A 17,681-nucleotide genomic window follows, 5' to 3' on the forward strand; every position below is an offset into this window, starting at 1 on the left:
CTGTGTTGTGGCCATCCACCAAAGCTGAGGGGGCCACATGGAGGCTCCCAGTCCTGGTGTAGATTCCCAGTGGTGCCTGAGACACCCAAGCAGGGCTGGAAGCCACTGCACAGGTCCTACAGAAAACCTGTGGCACTTGGGAGCCAGGTTTGACCCCCAGGAGATGTCCTTGTGCACTCAACCAAACTGACCCTGGCATGTCCTGAGATATCTCACCAGCTTTTGGAGACTTCACCCACCTTGTCCTGAGCTTCTGATTTCCAAACGTTGTTAGTCAGTATTAGTAGGAAAAGGAGGTGTAAGAAACAGTTCCTTGAGGGCACCCTCGATGTTTCTGGTCGATGCTTGGGTGCACCAGAGCGGAGAAACGTTCAATCAAGCCTCCAGACACAGGGATGTGTCAGCAGGTGTGTCCGTGCGTGGGTACACGCGGGAAGGGAAGGGAACAGGAGGCAGAGAACATCTGATGGTGGCATCGGGGGTAAACACGTCCTCGTGCTCATGGTTTTGCTTCCACTGCCATTTCCAGCCCTGCAGCTGAGCAATCCCTTCCAAAGGAAGCGTCCTCTCTGCCCTCCTGGTTGGTGATAAATGGGGTGATGTCCTGTAGGTGAAGGGCTTAGAGACCTTTAAACTCCTGGTGTCTTTGTGCTGTCAAACCTCCAGGTGTTCCTGCTTTGAGTAAAACAACTGAGCACTTCTTATTGCTGCTAAATCCCCTGCTGTTCCTCTGAACTTTGGTGATAATCTGTGGAACTGAGTTCCATTAATTAATTAATTAGTTCAGCATTGTAATAAACCCCAGAGCTGTGCTCTAAGACAGTAGTTATAGAGGCTCTACACCATTTAGGATGTTATTCCTGTAAAATTCCTTTAAAACTGAACTTTCTATTGTCCAGGTAGTATTGGCAGTTGAAAATTCCTATATTACTTAATCAAAAAAAAAAAAAAAGAAAAAGTTGCTAAAATCTTGAATTATTTGTTCAGTTAAATATTTCTGGCCAGTCAAAATATCTCCTTTTCCACATTCTGGTGCATTTTCACTGGCACAGGTTGCCCAAAGAGGTGGTGGGTCCCATCCCTGCAAACATCCATGGTCAGGCTGGATGGGGCTCTGAGCAACCTGATCATGACAAGGGGGTTGGAGTGGGTGACCCTTGAAGTCCCCAGACCAACCATTCTTACACAAGCCATTCCTGATTCTCTAATTGTGTATTTAGGGTCTAGGAGCATGGGAAAGCTGAAAACCAGGGAGTGAGCAGCTCTTTGGTGAGGCAGAGCTGCTTCTGCAGGGGCTGCGTGGTCCCTGTGGCCACTCAGACCCCACGTGAGATCCATGGATGGCTTTGCTTTGTCTCCAGTGGAGCTCCCTTCCCACAGTATGGTTTTGTCACCATTCAGATCTCCTGTGAAACCCAATTACGAGCATTGCATAATCCCCCAGATCCAGCAGTGCTTCAGTTCTGCAGAGAAATCCAAGCTGGAAGGAATCCATCTGCTAAGCTGAGTGACCCTGAAGCTTTATTATTATTATTATGCTGAGGAGGGTTCGTCTCTGGTTTCTAAAGTAAACACAGGAGGTATCTTGGCAGAGGAGCTTGCAGCAGAAAGCTGGGATTGCTTTCCCAAATTCTTGGCCGCTTCCCTTGCTGCATGTCAAAGCTGGTATCTTTGCCTAGCAGAGATCACCCCTCCACGAGCTGATCACGATCTGGCAGCCTGTCTGCAGCTCCCCAGCCACTGTCAGACAGAAATCATTAAGGCTGGGATGCTGCTCAGGTGTGCAGGTGCTGCTGCTGCCACTGGAGAGATTCCCAAATCCTTCCACGGAGGCTCCGTGCCCCCAGCACTGAGGGCTCCTTGGCTCTTCACCCAAAATCTTTTTCCATCCCCCAAGTCAGAGATTTGGGGTAGTTTATGCTGCTGCAAGGACAACTCCTGACCCACTTTCTTTCCTCATAACCTTTCCCCTCCTGCCTGCAATGGGGAAGGCTCAGCCTGGACAAGCGAAGGGTTCAGGGTGACCTAATTGTGGCCAGGACCTGAAGGGAGCTACAAGAAAGATGGAGAGAAACTATTTACAAGGGCTGGAGTGGCAGGAGAATGGGGAATGGCTGCACACTGAAATAGGGCTGGATTTCTTCCCTATGAGGGTGCTGAGGGCCTGGCACAGGCTCCCAGAGAAGTTGTGGCTGCCCCTGGATCCCTGGAAGTGCCCAAGGCCAGGTTGGACAGGGCTTGGAGCAGCCTGGGATGGTGGAAGGTGTGCCTGCCATGGCAGAGGTCTGGAAGTAGATTTAAGGTCCCTTTAAGGCCCCTCCCAACCCAGGCCATTCCGTGATTCCATGATTCTTCCTCCTTCCCCAGTTTCTTTGCCATTCATCACCCTGACCCTTTCCAGATGTTTTCCATCCAGGCACTGCCTCACCAGTCAAGAAGTTTCCACCCTGGAGAACAATTCTGTTCCTCTGAGGGACATCAAGGCACCACATCTGCCAAGCCACTTGGAGAAGAAATCTTTGAGCCACAGCTCCTGGTGTGAGAGCACCAGACCCCAGCAGGTCCAGGGAGAGGAGCCTGGAGAGGAAAGCTTGGTCCTTGCCTGTGCTCTCTGGTGCTGCACACGTGGTGCCATAATGCTCTGGCTCTGGTTTTGGAATTTAGACCAGGTCTGGAAGAACCATGCATGTAAATCAGCTTTTTCCACCCAAGAGATTTAGAGAGTGGGTGGCCTCTTACTTGAGAATCATAAAATCACGGAATGGTTTGGCTTGGAAGGGATCTTAAAGCTCATCCCATTCTACCCCTGCCATGGCAGGGACACCTTCCACCATCCCAGGCTGCTCCAAGCCCCTTCCAGCCTGGCCTTGGACTCTTCCAGGGATCCAGGGGCAGCCACAGCTTCTTTGGGAATTCCATGCAGGGCCTCAGCACCCTCACAGTGAAGAATTCCTTTGGACACCTAGTCTAAATGTATATAAATACATATATTTATATGCCTTCCTTTCTCCAAAACAGATTGTAAAACCTTGACTTAACTTTAGGTCGTTGTCACTGTTGAGGGGTTGCCAAATGGAGGATTTTGCTTAGCAACCTCAGAAAATTAAGCTGCCTTGTGGCTGAAACCTCCCTGCCTGTTCCCTTCACAGCAGAATGAATTTTGGGCTGAAGGAGATCCAGCACATCCATTTCAGTAAGCAGGAGGTATCTGCAATGGTAAAAGTCAGTGCTGTAAAGCAAATTAAACCTTTCCCTTCTTTCTCTACACCAGGTTTTACTGTGGTTGTTATTCTTTCTGTTGTGAGAGATGATCTCTCAGAGAGAATTTTTCTCTCTCTCAAGGTGTATACAAATGCCAGGACATCCACTGGCATTTTTCCTGTACCTCTGAGCGACTCATCAGTCTGTACCTCTTTAATTTTACTGAGATCTAGCTGAAACATGTCAAGGAGCCATGAGGATTTTTTCCCATGCAAAGCAGTTTCTTTGCAAAAAAAAAAAAAAATCCAGTTGTTCTGTTGCAGAAGAAATTGCACTTTCATTTGAGGAAAAAATCGTTTTATAAGCAGTAAAAAAAGTTTGAGCTTTGTCCTCATGGCAGTCTTGTTGCTGTTTTAGTGCTAAATAAGAGTTGTTTTCTCTTTGGGCTCTGGTGTTGTTCATGTCCTTCCTCCACGTTGATTTTTTATTGTCTAACACCAGGTCATCTTTTGCTGCAGCTCTTCCCAAAGAGAGGGAAGGAGAGGATGAGGAGCTCTCTGCCTTCTGCTGCTTTCCACATTTTTCTAAAAGCTGGAATACAGATCTGAAATGTATTTCTGGAGGAAAGTTTGTCCTTCTTGATCTGCTCTCATGTTCCTTTCCCATATGGCAGGACCAGGATCCAGACAAATATTCCCCTTATTCCACTCTGGGACAGAAACAGTCCTCAGAGAAGGTGTAAGATGTGTTTTTGTCTATTTATGACTCTGGAACAGCTGATTCCCTATTGATCAGTCCTTGAGTCGTTCAGAGGCATTGAATGAGAGAATTGTGACATTTCAGGCCAAAGGAGGAGCAGATTCCATGATGAATGAATGATATGAAAGGAAGCACAACCATAATTTATTGCCAAGTACTTCGAAGGTATTTTGATGGATAGTGCAAGTAGATGAAAAGCTCTTTTGGGTTTGGGATTTTTTTTTTTTTCAGTTCATTAGTTCAAAGTGAAGCAGCTTTTTCATGGTAGCAAAATCAGGCATGTGATCAGAAATACTTTTTTTTTCCAAAAAAATCAAAACATTTCACTTAGCTTTTGAGGTTCTGAGTATTTTAAGATAAACATAAAAGATTTTTACACAAAATACAATTGCTTGCAAATCCGCCCTCTATAAAACTGCTATTTTTACATTGGTCAGAAAAATTAAGCTTATTGTGAGTGCTTGGCAAATATGCCAAACTCAGAAGATTTCAGGGTGGGTTTTTTTGTAATGCAAAAAAATTGTGTCCACTCCTAGGTGGCAGTTTCGGTAGAGTTGATAAAGTAATGTAGGAGTTTGCCCTTCCTCAGATGTTTAAGATTTGGACACAGTGACACTGAGAAATGGCAAAATTCCCGATGAAACTGGAGCTGTGCTGTGGGTCTGCAAAGGAAACAATCCCTGAGGTTGCCCAATCCAAACTTCTAATTTGGTATCGATAATTACATTAAAAAAAAAAAAAAGCACATAACAGTGTGACAAGTTCCTTATTGAGTGACTGGGTGCAATAAAAGTCCTTAAACACATGCTCAGCTTTAAATATGTGCTCAAGCCCCACTGTTAACATGAGGCACTGGCTGAAGAGCTTCCCTAAATCAAGGCTTCCTGCATTTTCTTTAGGAGTATTTTATGACCAGAACAAAAAGTAGTTGTAGGATTCATTAGAGGGAAAAGAAAAAGAAAAAAAAAAAGAAAAAAAAAAGAGAGAGAGTGCAAAAGGAAGGAAAAACAAAGAGGAGGAAACTTTATGGCTCCGTAAACAGCTGTAAGCAATGTCTCTGGTCGGGTCAGACCGGTCTGAGTTGACAAGGCAGTGTCTCCAATTATACAGCATGCTGTAGCCTGTAAAAATGAAATCAATTTGTTATTTTTCTGGGAGAACATTATAGCGTGAGTTCACACATTTGGTGAGCCTGATGACTCAGTGAAAGCCAGAGCAGGAACTCGCAGCCCTGTGTGTGTGTGTGTGTGTGTGTGAGGGTCTGTGTGTGTTCAGCACAACCCAATGCATATTCACAGCACCTTCCCCAAGGAGAGGGTGAGAAACGTGAGTAATTTGCTTTATCAGAGCAGTGGACAGTGAAAATCCTGCTGTTCTTACCTAAAACCTCAAAATGACGGCGCTCTCCATCCGCGGTTCTCATTTCAAAATTGGCTTCATGGCGGAGGAGTTTCAGGATAAAATTCCCCCAAGCACTTAAGCACTTAAGCAATTTAGAAGTCCAAATCCAATCTTTGCAGGGATCTGAGGTCTTTGAGCCCAGTCCTCCAAGGTATTTAGCACTGACATAGCCCAGGCCAGACCTCAGCGCAGGGGGATGAGCCTTAATGAGAGGTTTGAAACCACAATATGTACTTTATATTGCTGAGCATTTAAAAAAGGTTCAAGCTGGGATGCTTTAGGGGTGGGGGAGAGCTGGGAGCATTAGGACTAGCCACAGTCCTAATTATTATTGAAATTCAGAGTAGGAGTCTAAATATCTTTACATTGTGTAGGCATTTTTCATTGCCTAATATGTTGCTTTATCCCTTCCCTCCATTCCCCTAATTTAGCACACCTGACCCAGAAAATTAGAGCTATTTTCACCTAAAACTTCATTCCAGTGCCCAAGTTATATAAGCATTGTGCTGGGGAGAAGGAGGCAGGTTCTTTTCCAGGCCAGCCAGTGGTTGCCTCACAAACACACATTCTTTCCATTTGTCATGAAACCCTGAGAGGGGTTAGGCTGGGAGAAGTCAGAAGTAAGGCAGCAAAGGTGTTTACATGAAACTTTAAATTACTCCCCTTTCATTTGCAAGTAACTGTTGTTCCTCGGCCCAGGTAAATTTATCCATCAGCAATATCATTAGATGAGTTCATTATAACCACGAGATTTACAGCGCTCATAAACTGCAGTGTAGGTGGCAGATTAAAATGTTAAGGCTTATACATCTCTAAAACCCTGCACTGCCATGCTGGCACATTTTAGGAGGTAAATGGAGCTGCATGGAGGCAGATCTCAAGAGGGGGGACCTCCAGGGAGCAGCCCCAGATGCAGGATGTGGAATGGAAGCATCACCAGGGTCACTGGGACTTGGATCCAGGCTTGAAAACATGGTTTGAGGGGCCATTATTCAGCTGCCGGGGTTGTTTTTCAGATGACATGTGTAGCAAAGGAGTTAATTGCCTTGGGTAATTAAAGAGTTCCAAAGACTTTTTTCCAAGGAACTGGGTTGTTAATACTTGTATTCTCTCTCCTCCTCTGTTCTGTAGATCCTAAGGGAAGACAAAGTCAAAGCAACATCTCTTGCACTCAGAGTGGAAGGTGCTGAGTGTTGTGGTGTGCCTTAGTTCCTGTGGGAATTCGCTGTCCCGGCCAAACCTCAGCTCAGGGAATTTTGCTTTCTTAGCACCCACTTGAAGCTGCCACTGAGCTTATTATTTTTCAAATCCAGCCTCAAACCGCTCTAAATAATCTGTCGTGCTCCACATTAGAGATAGCAAAGACCTTCCTTGGCCTCCTCTTCCAGCTCTCCAAGGATTTCTGAGATTCTGCCAAAAAAAAAAAGCCTGAAATTCCCAATTCCTAGTTTTAGCTTGGAAACAAAAGGCGTCCAGTTTATGCTCCTCATTTTTCCACGGCCAGTGCTGCCTCCTGGGCATCTCCAGTGATTCAGCCCACCTATCTGAGGCATCTCTCCCAGGATGGGCCGAGCTGCCCTCTGGAGATGCTGATCTTGCTCCACGGACTCGAGCTTGGCCGAGATTCCAAACTTTTAAATGGTCAAAGTCGGGTGAGGTGAGTCCCACGCTCGGAGAGCCTCTGATGAAAGGTGCTGCAGAAACACAATGCTGCTGCATCATCACCATCGCCGTGGCTGTTATTAATACAGGGCAAGGGCGAGGGAATTATTATGGGAGAGAAGTCACCTCCAAACCTCTGTGTGTTTGCAGGGTTGGACTCGGCCACAAAATTATGTGCATATTTTCGGGGTTAGAGGAGAAAAAAAAAGGATTTAAATATAGCCCTTGTGCTGTTCTTGGAGGTGAATGAAGAATTATCCAGCAAGAACAGTTAACCCATTAGGTTGCAGCCTTTTTCTTTTCCAGGCTGGAAGAAAAAAAATCTGGAAGGACAGACACCTGTACAGTGAATTTGTGCTGTTTAACAGGTTTAGATTTCTTTTTGCGAACCTCTGTGAAATGTCTTAGTCTTCATAGCGAGATGCCCAGAGCCAAATGTTGAAGACCCCACTGCAATCAATGTTGCAGAGACTCATAATTTCTGAAATAAAGTAGGACACTTCAGTAATTAGACTGCTTAGGCCTGAGCTTGATTGTTACTGGTCCATGCAAAACAAAAAACAACCCCCAAACTGAAAAAATATCTTTCATCAGAATCAGTTATTTGATTCATGTCTTCTAGAGCCAAACCTATCATTTTGCTGATCTGTGTTAAGGTGGTTTCCAAGTTTTCAACTAAAACAACAATTAAAATTTTTGTTATTGTCCACATTTTGTAGTTGCTTGGGTTTGAGATAGTTTTAATGTCACAGAAGGAAATCACTTTGATGCAGGAAGGACATTAGTGACCAGAATAATTTCCTTTTCCATTAAAAATAACGGGGTGTGACAAGTTCCTCTTCTTTTCTTTTAATTCTAAAATTTCTTGAGGTTTTGCTTTCATAGTAAAACAGGAAAAAAAATCAAAGCCTATGCTGGAATATTGTTGTTTTCTGTAAAAATTAAGGCCTTTCAGTGAATGCAGAATTACAAGTTTTCCTGCCTGTCCACCCATCTGGCCTCTGGGCTGGTGGTTCAAACTATAGAATCATAAAACCATCGAATGGTCTTAGCTGGAGGAATCTTAAAGCCCATCCAGTGCCACCCCTGCCATGGCAGGGACACCTTCCACTGTCCCAGGCTGCTCCAAGCCCCATCCAACCTGGCCTTGGGCACTGCCAGGGATCCAGGGGCAGCCACAGCTGCTCTGGGCACCCTGTGCCAGGGCCTCAGCACCCTCCCAGGGAACAATTGCTTCCCAATATCCCATCTATCCCTGCCCTCTCTCAGTTTGAAGCCATCCCCCCTTGTCCTCCCACTCTTGTATATTGTCTCTCTCCATCCTTCTTGTGGGTCCAGGAAGGCCCCAGTGAAGATAATCTGAAAGTCTTCTCTTTTCCAAGCTGAACAAATGCAATTCTATCAGCCTTTCCTTGTAGGAACCGTGCTGCATCCCTCAAATCAACTTTGCAGCTGTTCTTTGGGCTGGCACCAGCAGGTCCATGTGCTCCCCATGTGTCTACCCAAGAGTCTCATGAACATTTGTGTGTCCAGAGTGGAAAAGACACAGAAAAATCTCCATCTCCTGTTCCTGGTCTCAACCTCTGGGATATCCTTCCCAACTCCCAATTGTCTGTGTTAGATGGACTCCACATTCCATCTGTCTTGTGGCAGCCCTGTGTTGTGTGGGGTTTTTGGGAATTGATTTACAGACCCTGCCCCAGGAGCCTCTTGACATTAGCCGTGCATGGCAGCCCCCATTTTTGGAACCTTCACAGCCTTCCACCTGCTCATTTCTCAAAAAAAACCCCAAAAAAACAAAAAAAAAACCCAAAAATGGTTTTAGGCAGCATTAGATACATGGATTTCATGCTTGAAGGTCAACTTGAAGGGTTATGGTGAGAGATGAGGGAGGGTCTATTTGGGATGTTATAGGATGGAGTGGGGGCTGCCCATCACCTGCTTCCCTTGAGCCCGTCTGGTGCCAGGAGATGTGAGACAGCCCTTCACTGGTTTAGGATCACAATACCACAGATGTATTGTGAAAAAACATCTTTTTAGAGAATCCACTTTTCACAATTTGTCTAAATTTCATCATGTGGCTGAGATTCTTCTAAGGGATGTGGCACCTCAGAGAGGCAGCCAAAGTGAGTTAGAAAGGAACAGGGGCTGAGCTGAACCTCTGGAAACCTGGATGAATTATAAGAAAGGATTTGGAGGAGGATTTTGGAAAGGATTTGGTGGCACCTTGCTGTTAGGGGGTTCCCTGCAAAGGGAGAAGCACTTAAGGCATCTACAAGAGAACATAAATCCCCTCTGTTATGAGCAGATGGACATCCTTTAATTTGACTTCTTCACCAAGACTAGCTAGACAAAAGGGGCAAAGTTACTCCTGGTGCTCAGTTTTTAATATTTGGTGGGATTTAAGTGCCCTCAGGGCATTACCCTGGGTCATTTGGCAAGTTGCAGCCTTGCTGTTCAGCATTAATAAATGAAGTTATTTTCCCTGTGTCGGGGACCCTGGAAGGACATCTCTGGAGGAAGCTCTCAAAAAGCCTCTCCAGGATGAATAGCAAAACAAAGCTCAGGAATGACAGAATCCAGGGAGAAGCAAGCAGCTGTAGGAGTCTCCACACACTGCTCCTGATGTGTCAAGGACTTCTGACACGCTGAGAAGGTGGTGACCTTGAAAAGTCAGCAGAGTGGTGCTGTACAGTGAGGTCATCCAGAGCTGAAACCTTCTCTTTTTCTGAAAAAACCTCTAAGCAGGTATTTCCTGCATATTTCTCCCTCCTAACCTGGCTGGGGTGTCCATTCCAAGAGGGAGGGTACATGTAATTTATTAAGAAGGTGGCCAGGTACTTATTTACAACGGCTCTGCTGAAGGAGCAGATAGATTGAGATAAGGGAAATGAAGAGCTCTCTAGGTGTGTTGGCAAAGAAAAATGCTCACTGGAGGTTGAATTAAACACTTCAGGGCATGCAAGGCTTAAAGATAAGCTAAGAACTTTGGCTGTGGACATACAGAGCAGTGTTTTCATGGCTCCTCCTGTGCTAATGGGAAGAAAAGCCTGATTGGTTTGAAAGGAAGAACTCTTTGACCCTTTCCTTTGGTTCAGACTTGAGCAGAGCCTGTTCTGGGCATGAGTGTGTTTGTAAAATTGAGAGCTTCAGGAATTCTCCACGGAAAAGGAGAGGTTGGGGTCAGTGCATCCAGGAAATGATGGTGCTTAGGGAATTTGAAGGTGATGCCTGGTTAGACCTCAGTAGATGACACTGAGCCCATTTCTCGGCACCATAATTTCAAAATTACCCAGAAGAAGGAGATTGTTTAGGAGAAGAACTCAAGAGAGTGGAAAAATGCAAATGCCAGGTTTGATCATTGGAAACAGTGAGAAAAAAAATGAATGATGGGAGCTACGAGAGAGTTGAGCAACACTGAAATGAGATTCTGATCTTTATAGACTTTCCCAATCTTTTCTAAAGGTTTGGTTGTTGGGTTGTTGTTGGGTTTTTTCTGGGTGGAGGAGAAGGTTGGAAGGTTCATAAGGTTCCCACCTGATGATCAATAATAATGACAGGGAGCTGAAAGAACTGGGTTCTCCTAAAGATAAATTGACTTTAGAGAGGGAGAAAGTGTTTACACCTGGAAGCAAAGTAGAAACCAAAAGAGGGTGCTCGGGGAGATGTTATCACACTCCAGGAGCTGCGAGTGAGCCAGGAGCAGCAGGAGCAGGAGAAGGAGGAGGAGGAGGAGGAGAGGAAGGTGCTCAGCTCTGCTCAACAGCAGAGCCGCTGCTCAAAACATCTCCCACATCACTGAGGGAGATGTTTTGAGATTCCACCCTGCACCTCCAGCTGAGAGTCAGTGACTGCACAGTGCCCCATGAAACGCTGAATTTGCGTTGCACCGTCTCGGGTTCTGATGACACCTTGAGAACAAGGCTCTTGCTGGAGATTGTCTTTTGCAGATTAAACTTTCCAGACTGTAACGCAGATCAAAGTGAGGTGTGACTGTTTCCCTGCTGTACTGAACAGGGAGCAGTGTGAAAAAGCAATTAGAGATATTTCTATATGTTTTGGTTTTTTTTTTTTTAGATAATCTTCCCAGCAACGGAAACGAATAGTTGAGGGCACCAACCTATAAACTCCTCTTCCTTTGACTGGTATTTTCATTTTACCACTTAGTAACCACCAAAAAAACCAACCCAGAGATAGGCTTGAGTTTGGCTGTTCATATTATTAAAGTTTATGAGGTTGGAATCCTAAACTTCATCGGGTCCTACTGATATAGCTCAGAAAATCCTTCTGGCTTCACAACATTGTGGATGGAGCCTGCAGTGGGTTGATGGTAACTCAGTGGATGCTTTATCTTTGTTGGGAACTGGGTAAGGGACTTTGGAAAGCTTTGGGAAGGATGTTGGTGACTGCAGTTGATGTGGAAACAAACTCTACAGATGTTCCCACAAAGTTAACCTCAGACACCAGAAAACATCCACATTTTGGACTCCCTGTAGTCAGTGGCTGGAGGATGAATAGGAACAAGTAAATAATGTTGTTCCCTGGAGACTTCAATGAAGGAATCTCTCCAGATTGTTTGCAGAGACAGGACCACTTACCTCCCAATCCTAAAGCTGGGAATACCCCTTAAGTCCCAGTCTTGTGGGAGTTCAAAGGATTAAAATTTGGGTATGTGGCATTGTAAAACTCAACAAGGTGACAGAGGCAACTCAACAAGTCCTCTGAAGCCTGAAATAATGTTTTAGAAGGTGTCTTTAGTCCAGAAATTTTGGTCTAGTGCTTTGTATAATATTTAACAGTGAAACAAAAATGTACACTTGGCACGGGCTCCATTTCACAGATGGCATTCTGCCAGCTGTGTACCCTGAATTAATCTAAAGCTCAAAAAAACCCCTATCTAGCCACTGAGATAAGGAAAATGAGTTTAATGGGTCCTTTCCTCAGTTTTCTCCTGTGGGTTCCTGCAGGAACTTGTCTCCTTCCTCCAGCTGAGCTCTCTGCGTGGTCTTCAACCCAGGGCTGAACTTTCCTGGGTGGGATAGTTTCAAGGAACTTATCCATCCTCGTTGTCAGGGATCATGGTGTGATTCACCTGGAGACTTCCAGGGTGCAGACATGCCCCAGCCACCCGGGGGGGTTTGAGTCTCGCCAGCACAGCCTCTGGGGGCAAGGCCATGATTCACCCCAGCCCAAAGCACACACCTCAACTGGGCAGGGGAAGCGTGGCATGGAGATGTCTGCTTCTCTCTGATTGCAAAAGCAGCCTGGGGTCAGCAGATCAGCTGGAGACACCCCAGCAAGCGTTGGAGTGTGGGTGACAGGGACACAATTTCGTGTCAGGGTGAGCTGCCTTCCCTCTTTTAATGTGATGGAAAAAAGGGGCACTTCTGGAGGGCAGTTCATGCCATTCATCTCAGCCTTCCTCCCTGGGGTAGGATGAATTGTCCTCTAATGTTGAGATTAATCATCTCCCAGAAGTCCAGCAGAGCTGGAAAGAGGCATCTAAGTTCAGGGAATCAGCTGGAAATCCTTTGCTTTTCCACACACCTTCCACCTTGTCCATCTAAAGTTCATTTACTGGAGGGCACCTTCTTGGCTGAGCTGATTATCCAGGTTCTAAACTCCTAGCTGGAGCCATTTGGGATCCAGAAATGTATGTCCTTATTTGCTTGGAAAGGATGGATGTGTAAGGCTTAGTCTGCAGTTAGCAAAGTCCTTGAGATGTGGCTCCTGCCCATGTGAATGTCACTTTCTTCTCACTTCTGTCCCCTCTTGACCAGGTCCTCTCCAGGAAAGGCTGCAAGGACCCTTCTCTTTAAAACAAAATAATTTTAAAATAATTTTTATCCTAGCTAGAGAACTGCTGAAGTCAAGGTAATTTTCTTCTGGACTTTGGCAACGATTGAATTCTTGTGTTATTTTTTAAGTCAGAGCAAAAGAGAGTGAAGGCTTTATTCCCTGACAGCCCTGTTGATAATTCAAACACACCAGGCTGTTCCCTAATGAAAACCACACAGCAAAAAATGAATGTAAACAGAAATACACACTGCCCAGGCAGGTTCCTCTTTGTCATTAATTCAGGGCAGAAAAGACAATCAAGAGATTTAATTAGAAGAAAAGGAAATTATACTCTAAAAATCCCTTCAGTTTTAGTAATCAAGGTTATTATTAGAAGCATCAGTAAAAAACACTTTAAAAATCTATCTAATTAGCTGCATATCTGCTGATCTCCCTGCAGAGCTGACTTGTTTGTCTCCAAGGCTTCACCAGTATAAAGGTTCATGGACACTCCTTTCATGACTTCCACTGGGCTGAGCACTGAGTTTACACTCAAGTTTAATTGGGTTTGGTTTTTGGTTGTTGGTTTTGGCTTTAATTTCACTCCCCTCACTTTAACCAAAGCCCCACAGAATGATGCTGCTGCCCTTCCCAAATTCTTGGTGCTGCCTTTCCAAAGACTCAGAGCTTGATGGCTTCATCTGCTGGAGTTATTCCTTTGGGGAGCTCTGAAAGTGCTTGTGACTCAGCTGCCAAAATTTCCAATAAAACATCTTGTACAGGTGTGCTTGTGGGAAGGAAGGAAGGAAGGAAGGAAGGAAGGAAGGAAGGAAGGAAGGAAGGAAGGAAGGAAGGAAGGAAGGAAGGAAGGAAGGAAGGAAGGAAGGAAGGAAGGAAGGAAGGAAGGAAGGAAGGAAGGAAGGAAGGAAGGAAGGAAGGAAGGAAGGAAGGAAGGAAGGAAGGAAGGAAGGAAGGAAGGAAGGAAGGAAGGAAGGAAGGAAGGAAGGAAGGAAGGAAGGAAGGAAGGAAGGAAGGAAGGAAGGAAGGAAGGAAGGAAGGAAGGAAGGAAGGAAGGAAGGAAGGAAGGAAGGAAGGAAGGAAGGAAGGAAGGAAGGAAGGAAGGAAGGAAGGAAGGAAGGAAGGAAGGAAGGAAGGAAATATTTCACAGCACAATGAAGAATTAAAGCTTTGGGAAGATAAAGAAAATGGAAGGAAGATATTAAAAGCAGAGTTTTTTGCCTTGTGGGCCTATATGGAACTGATATTTTGGGGAAGGATAACAATTAAAATGGTGTTTTCTGGTGAGGAGGAATGCAGAGGAACTAAAGATGTTGATATTTTCTATCCGCATTCTTCTTAACCAAGCACAAAGGTGAAACCCAGCTTGACAGCATCTCTTTTCCCCTGTTTTTCTTGCCCAGGTCGCTGGCCATTGGTCACCAGTACTCGTCCCTGGGGACTCAGCCCATCCTCTGCGGGAGCATCCCGGGCCTGGTGCCCAAGCAGCTGCGCTTCTGTCGGAACTACGTGGAGATCATGCCCAGCGTGGCAGAAGGTGTAAAGATTGGCATCCAGGAATGCCAACACCAGTTTCGAGGCAGAAGGTGGAACTGCACCACTGTCAACGACAGCTTGGCCATCTTTGGGCCCGTGCTGGATAAAGGTGAGTGAGGAGCTGTGGGTTTGGGAGGATGAATGCCCGTGGTGGAGTGGCAGCAGAGATCTTGAGAAACCTCCTGTGAACTCGTTCCCTTCTGAAAAAATCCTGTAAAATGTCCTGCAATAGACAGGGCTTGAGCTGGATAAAGGAGTGGGGTTATCTCAGTTCCAGCTGGGAGCAGGAGGTTGGACTAGAGACCTCCCTGAATCTCTTTCAGCATGAGTTATCCCATGATCCTGCACCCCTGGGAATGAGCACAGGGGGTTGCTGTGTTTGGAGTGCTCAGGCTGGACCTGGCTCCTTTTCTGAGCCCGTGCTGTGATTTCAGCTCTCTAGAGGATGGCAGAGGGGAAATGATGGGCTGTTGGGGATGGTTCCCAGGGACTGGACTTCTCACATAACAGCAGTTTTTATACTATATGAAATACAATGAAGATCAAAGGCCTGGGGAAATCACCATCAATTAATGCTTCTGCTTTCCTTGGTTGTGAACACAGTAAATTAGGACAGGGTGCAAATTCAAGCACCTGTTTCTGCACCCCCTTGATAGAAGTGGGAACTCTTAGAATTTTTTTGCCCTAGGTTGTTGAATCCTGTGAGATTTAAGCCCTAAGCTAAGCTTAAGTATCTGGTCTTTTCCCTTATAAGTTGGTAGGAGCCTGTGAGAACTCCATTATCATTCTTTGAATTTGTTGGGTGTCTTTTAAAATCCAGCCTGCTCCTGCTGGTCTCATTAAGTGTGGGATAAGTTTTACCTTTCCTTTAGCACAAAATGCCTTTCCTTTCCTTTCCTTTCCTTTCCTTTCCTTTCCTTTCCTTTCCTTTCCTTTCCTTTCCTTTCCTTTCCTTTCCTTTCCTTTCCTTTCCTTTCCTTTCCCTTTCCCTTTCCCTTTCCCTTTCCCTTTCCCTTTCCCTTTCCCTTTCCCTTTCCCTTTCCCTTTCCCTTTCCCTTTCCCTTTCCCTTTCCCTTTCCCTTTCCCTTTCCCTTTCCCTTTCCCTTTCCCTTTCCCTTTCCCTTTCCCTTTCCCTTTCCCTTCCCTCCCTCATATGAAAGAGGAAGCGTCTGGAATATTTTCATATTGTATGTAATTGATCTTTTCCCACCTTGGGGTGTGTTCTGCAGTGCTTCCCATCTGGTTTATTTTTTTAGTTTCCCCCTGCTGCATTACTCAGAACAGATTTGGGCATTTTCTTCCTCCAGACCAGGTTGCTCCAAGCCCCATCCAACCCGGCCTTGAGGACTCCCAGGGATGGGGAGTCCATGACCTCTCTGGGCAATGTTATTCCAGACAGTCTGGGATTAGACACCCTACATGTTCTGTAGCAATTATCCTCGTGGATAAACTGCTCCTCACCTCCCTGCTGACCGGAGGAACCCCAATCCCACAATCTGCCAAATTCCCTTATCTCCCACAGTGCCGGCACCAAGGGTCTGTCCCTGCTCCACACTGGAGGCTCTCCGTAGCCAGGCTCGGGGAGGGAGAGGAGACTGGGACGATTTCATAACTGAAGAATGTTGTTCCTTGAGGGAGAATCAAACCACCCTTCAGTTTTGCTTCACCTACAGCAGGAGGGGGAGAGAAAAAAAAACAGCTCAGTCGCATTCTTGTGCGGCAGATCCCCTAGGGTAGGAACATACTTGAGCTCCTACCCAGAAAGAGAGAAGGGGAAAAGGAGAGAGAGAAAGCAAGGAAGCAAAAATCTGTTTTGCAGCTTGGATTTTAAGTCACCCAGGATGTGAGTGCAGCTCTTGCAGGAGTCAGTGCACCCCATCCTCCCTCAGCAGCTCCTAAAGCATCTCTCCTTTGCTTCACAGACTATCTGCACTCCTTTCACTGAAAAGGATCGATTTTAATGCCTTCAGGAAATCCTTTCCAGGCCCAAATCTCGCTGAGGCTGCCTCACAGTCTGGCTGCCCTTGCTGCCGTGGTAGCTCATTGCTCATTCAGGACTAGGCTTGAGCTGTGATTCAGCAGTGCCAAACTGTCACCAGACTCTGGTCCTGTTAAGAGCCATGTTCTGATATCTCATCTAAAACCAGACTCTTTTTCCCCATCAGCCTTTTTATGGAAAAGATCCCACATGTTTTAGCTAAGACTATATTTATGTATAATATTTTTTAGCCAGGCCTGATCTCCAAAGGTCCCTTCCAACCCTAACAACTCTGGGATTTTGGAGTGAATCACACATTAAACAGGAATGGCATTGATGAGCTCAGCTTCCAGGGAATGGTGATGTCCAGGGGATCCTGACCTCCTGCTGTTGAAGACAACACTTGACCCTAAATCCCTCTTGTTCTTTGTATGTCACCCAGGGCAGAGGAAGGGCAGAAATCCCCCATCCCACCCTATTTGAGTACTTCCCTATTCAATTACCCAGAGAGGTGTGGACTCTCTATCCCTGGCAGTGTCCAAGGCCAGGTTGGATGGGCTTGGAGCAACCTGGGAAGGTGGAAGGTGTCCCTGCCTGTGGAATGTGTCCCTGCCCATGGCAGGGGTGTAACAAGATGAGCTTTAGGGTCAGGGCTGTGGGACGGGGTTTTTCTCCTCCTCTGTGGTCTTGGGAGTGTATGGGCAGGAGTGCAGCTTCATGGAGAAACATTCAGACAGGTGCCACTCTTGGGTCTTCCTTGCAAATCCCCAGGAAATGGGAGTTTTGGTCAGTTTGGACTACTTGGAATGCAAAAACCAGGATTCCTGTATGGGGAAAGAACTGAGTCTGATCTCTTTCTCTCTACCTGAACTTAATCTGCTTATCATTCCTCATATAAAGACACTCAACTTCTGGACAGTAGAAAGAACCTCCCACTTGAATTTTTGCAACAAAATAATCAAAAGGAAAAATCCTGTAATATTGAAAGGGAAAATACTGTTATTTGTTTCTCCACCTGTATTTTATGAAGTGGAGAAAACCAAGGCAATGGCCACATGACCTGAAGTGACCACTGAGCCACAGCTCATGCTCAGCCACTTCTCTGAGAGGCCTGGCAGTTTTTAAAGCAGTTGTTGCACCTTTCAGTTCACCACGGAGAAGGGAAGATTTTTGAGTTGCCTCTAAAAAGACACAGGATAAAGCTTTAGAGAATGTAGGAAAAGGAAACCCCATAACTGACAGCAGAAAGTGAGCAGTGCAACCTGACAGGCATTTTCCATCTCCAGCTGAAGTGTCATGCATTGGGAATTGTGCCTTTTGCCTTTATTTTAGCTTTTGTTGCCTGAAG

General features: G+C 45.7%; 1 protein-coding gene across 1 annotated transcript in view; it reads left to right on the forward strand.

Annotated features, from left to right (window-relative positions):
- The window catches only part of WNT3A (Wnt family member 3A), an 89,800-nt gene that overhangs the window by 34,762 nt on the left and 37,357 nt on the right, over nucleotides 1-17,681 (forward strand). The window contains exon 2 of the mRNA XM_064415032.1: nucleotides 14,223-14,464. Coding sequence (XP_064271102.1) covers nucleotides 14,338-14,464 — 127 coding nt within the window. The 5' untranslated portion in view covers nucleotides 14,223-14,337. The remainder of the gene's footprint in view (nucleotides 1-14,222; nucleotides 14,465-17,681) is intronic.

Source organism: Passer domesticus, chromosome 1 (assembly GCF_036417665.1).
Source record: "Passer domesticus isolate bPasDom1 chromosome 1, bPasDom1.hap1, whole genome shotgun sequence".
Classification (NCBI taxonomy): Eukaryota; Metazoa; Chordata; class Aves; order Passeriformes; family Passeridae; genus Passer; species Passer domesticus.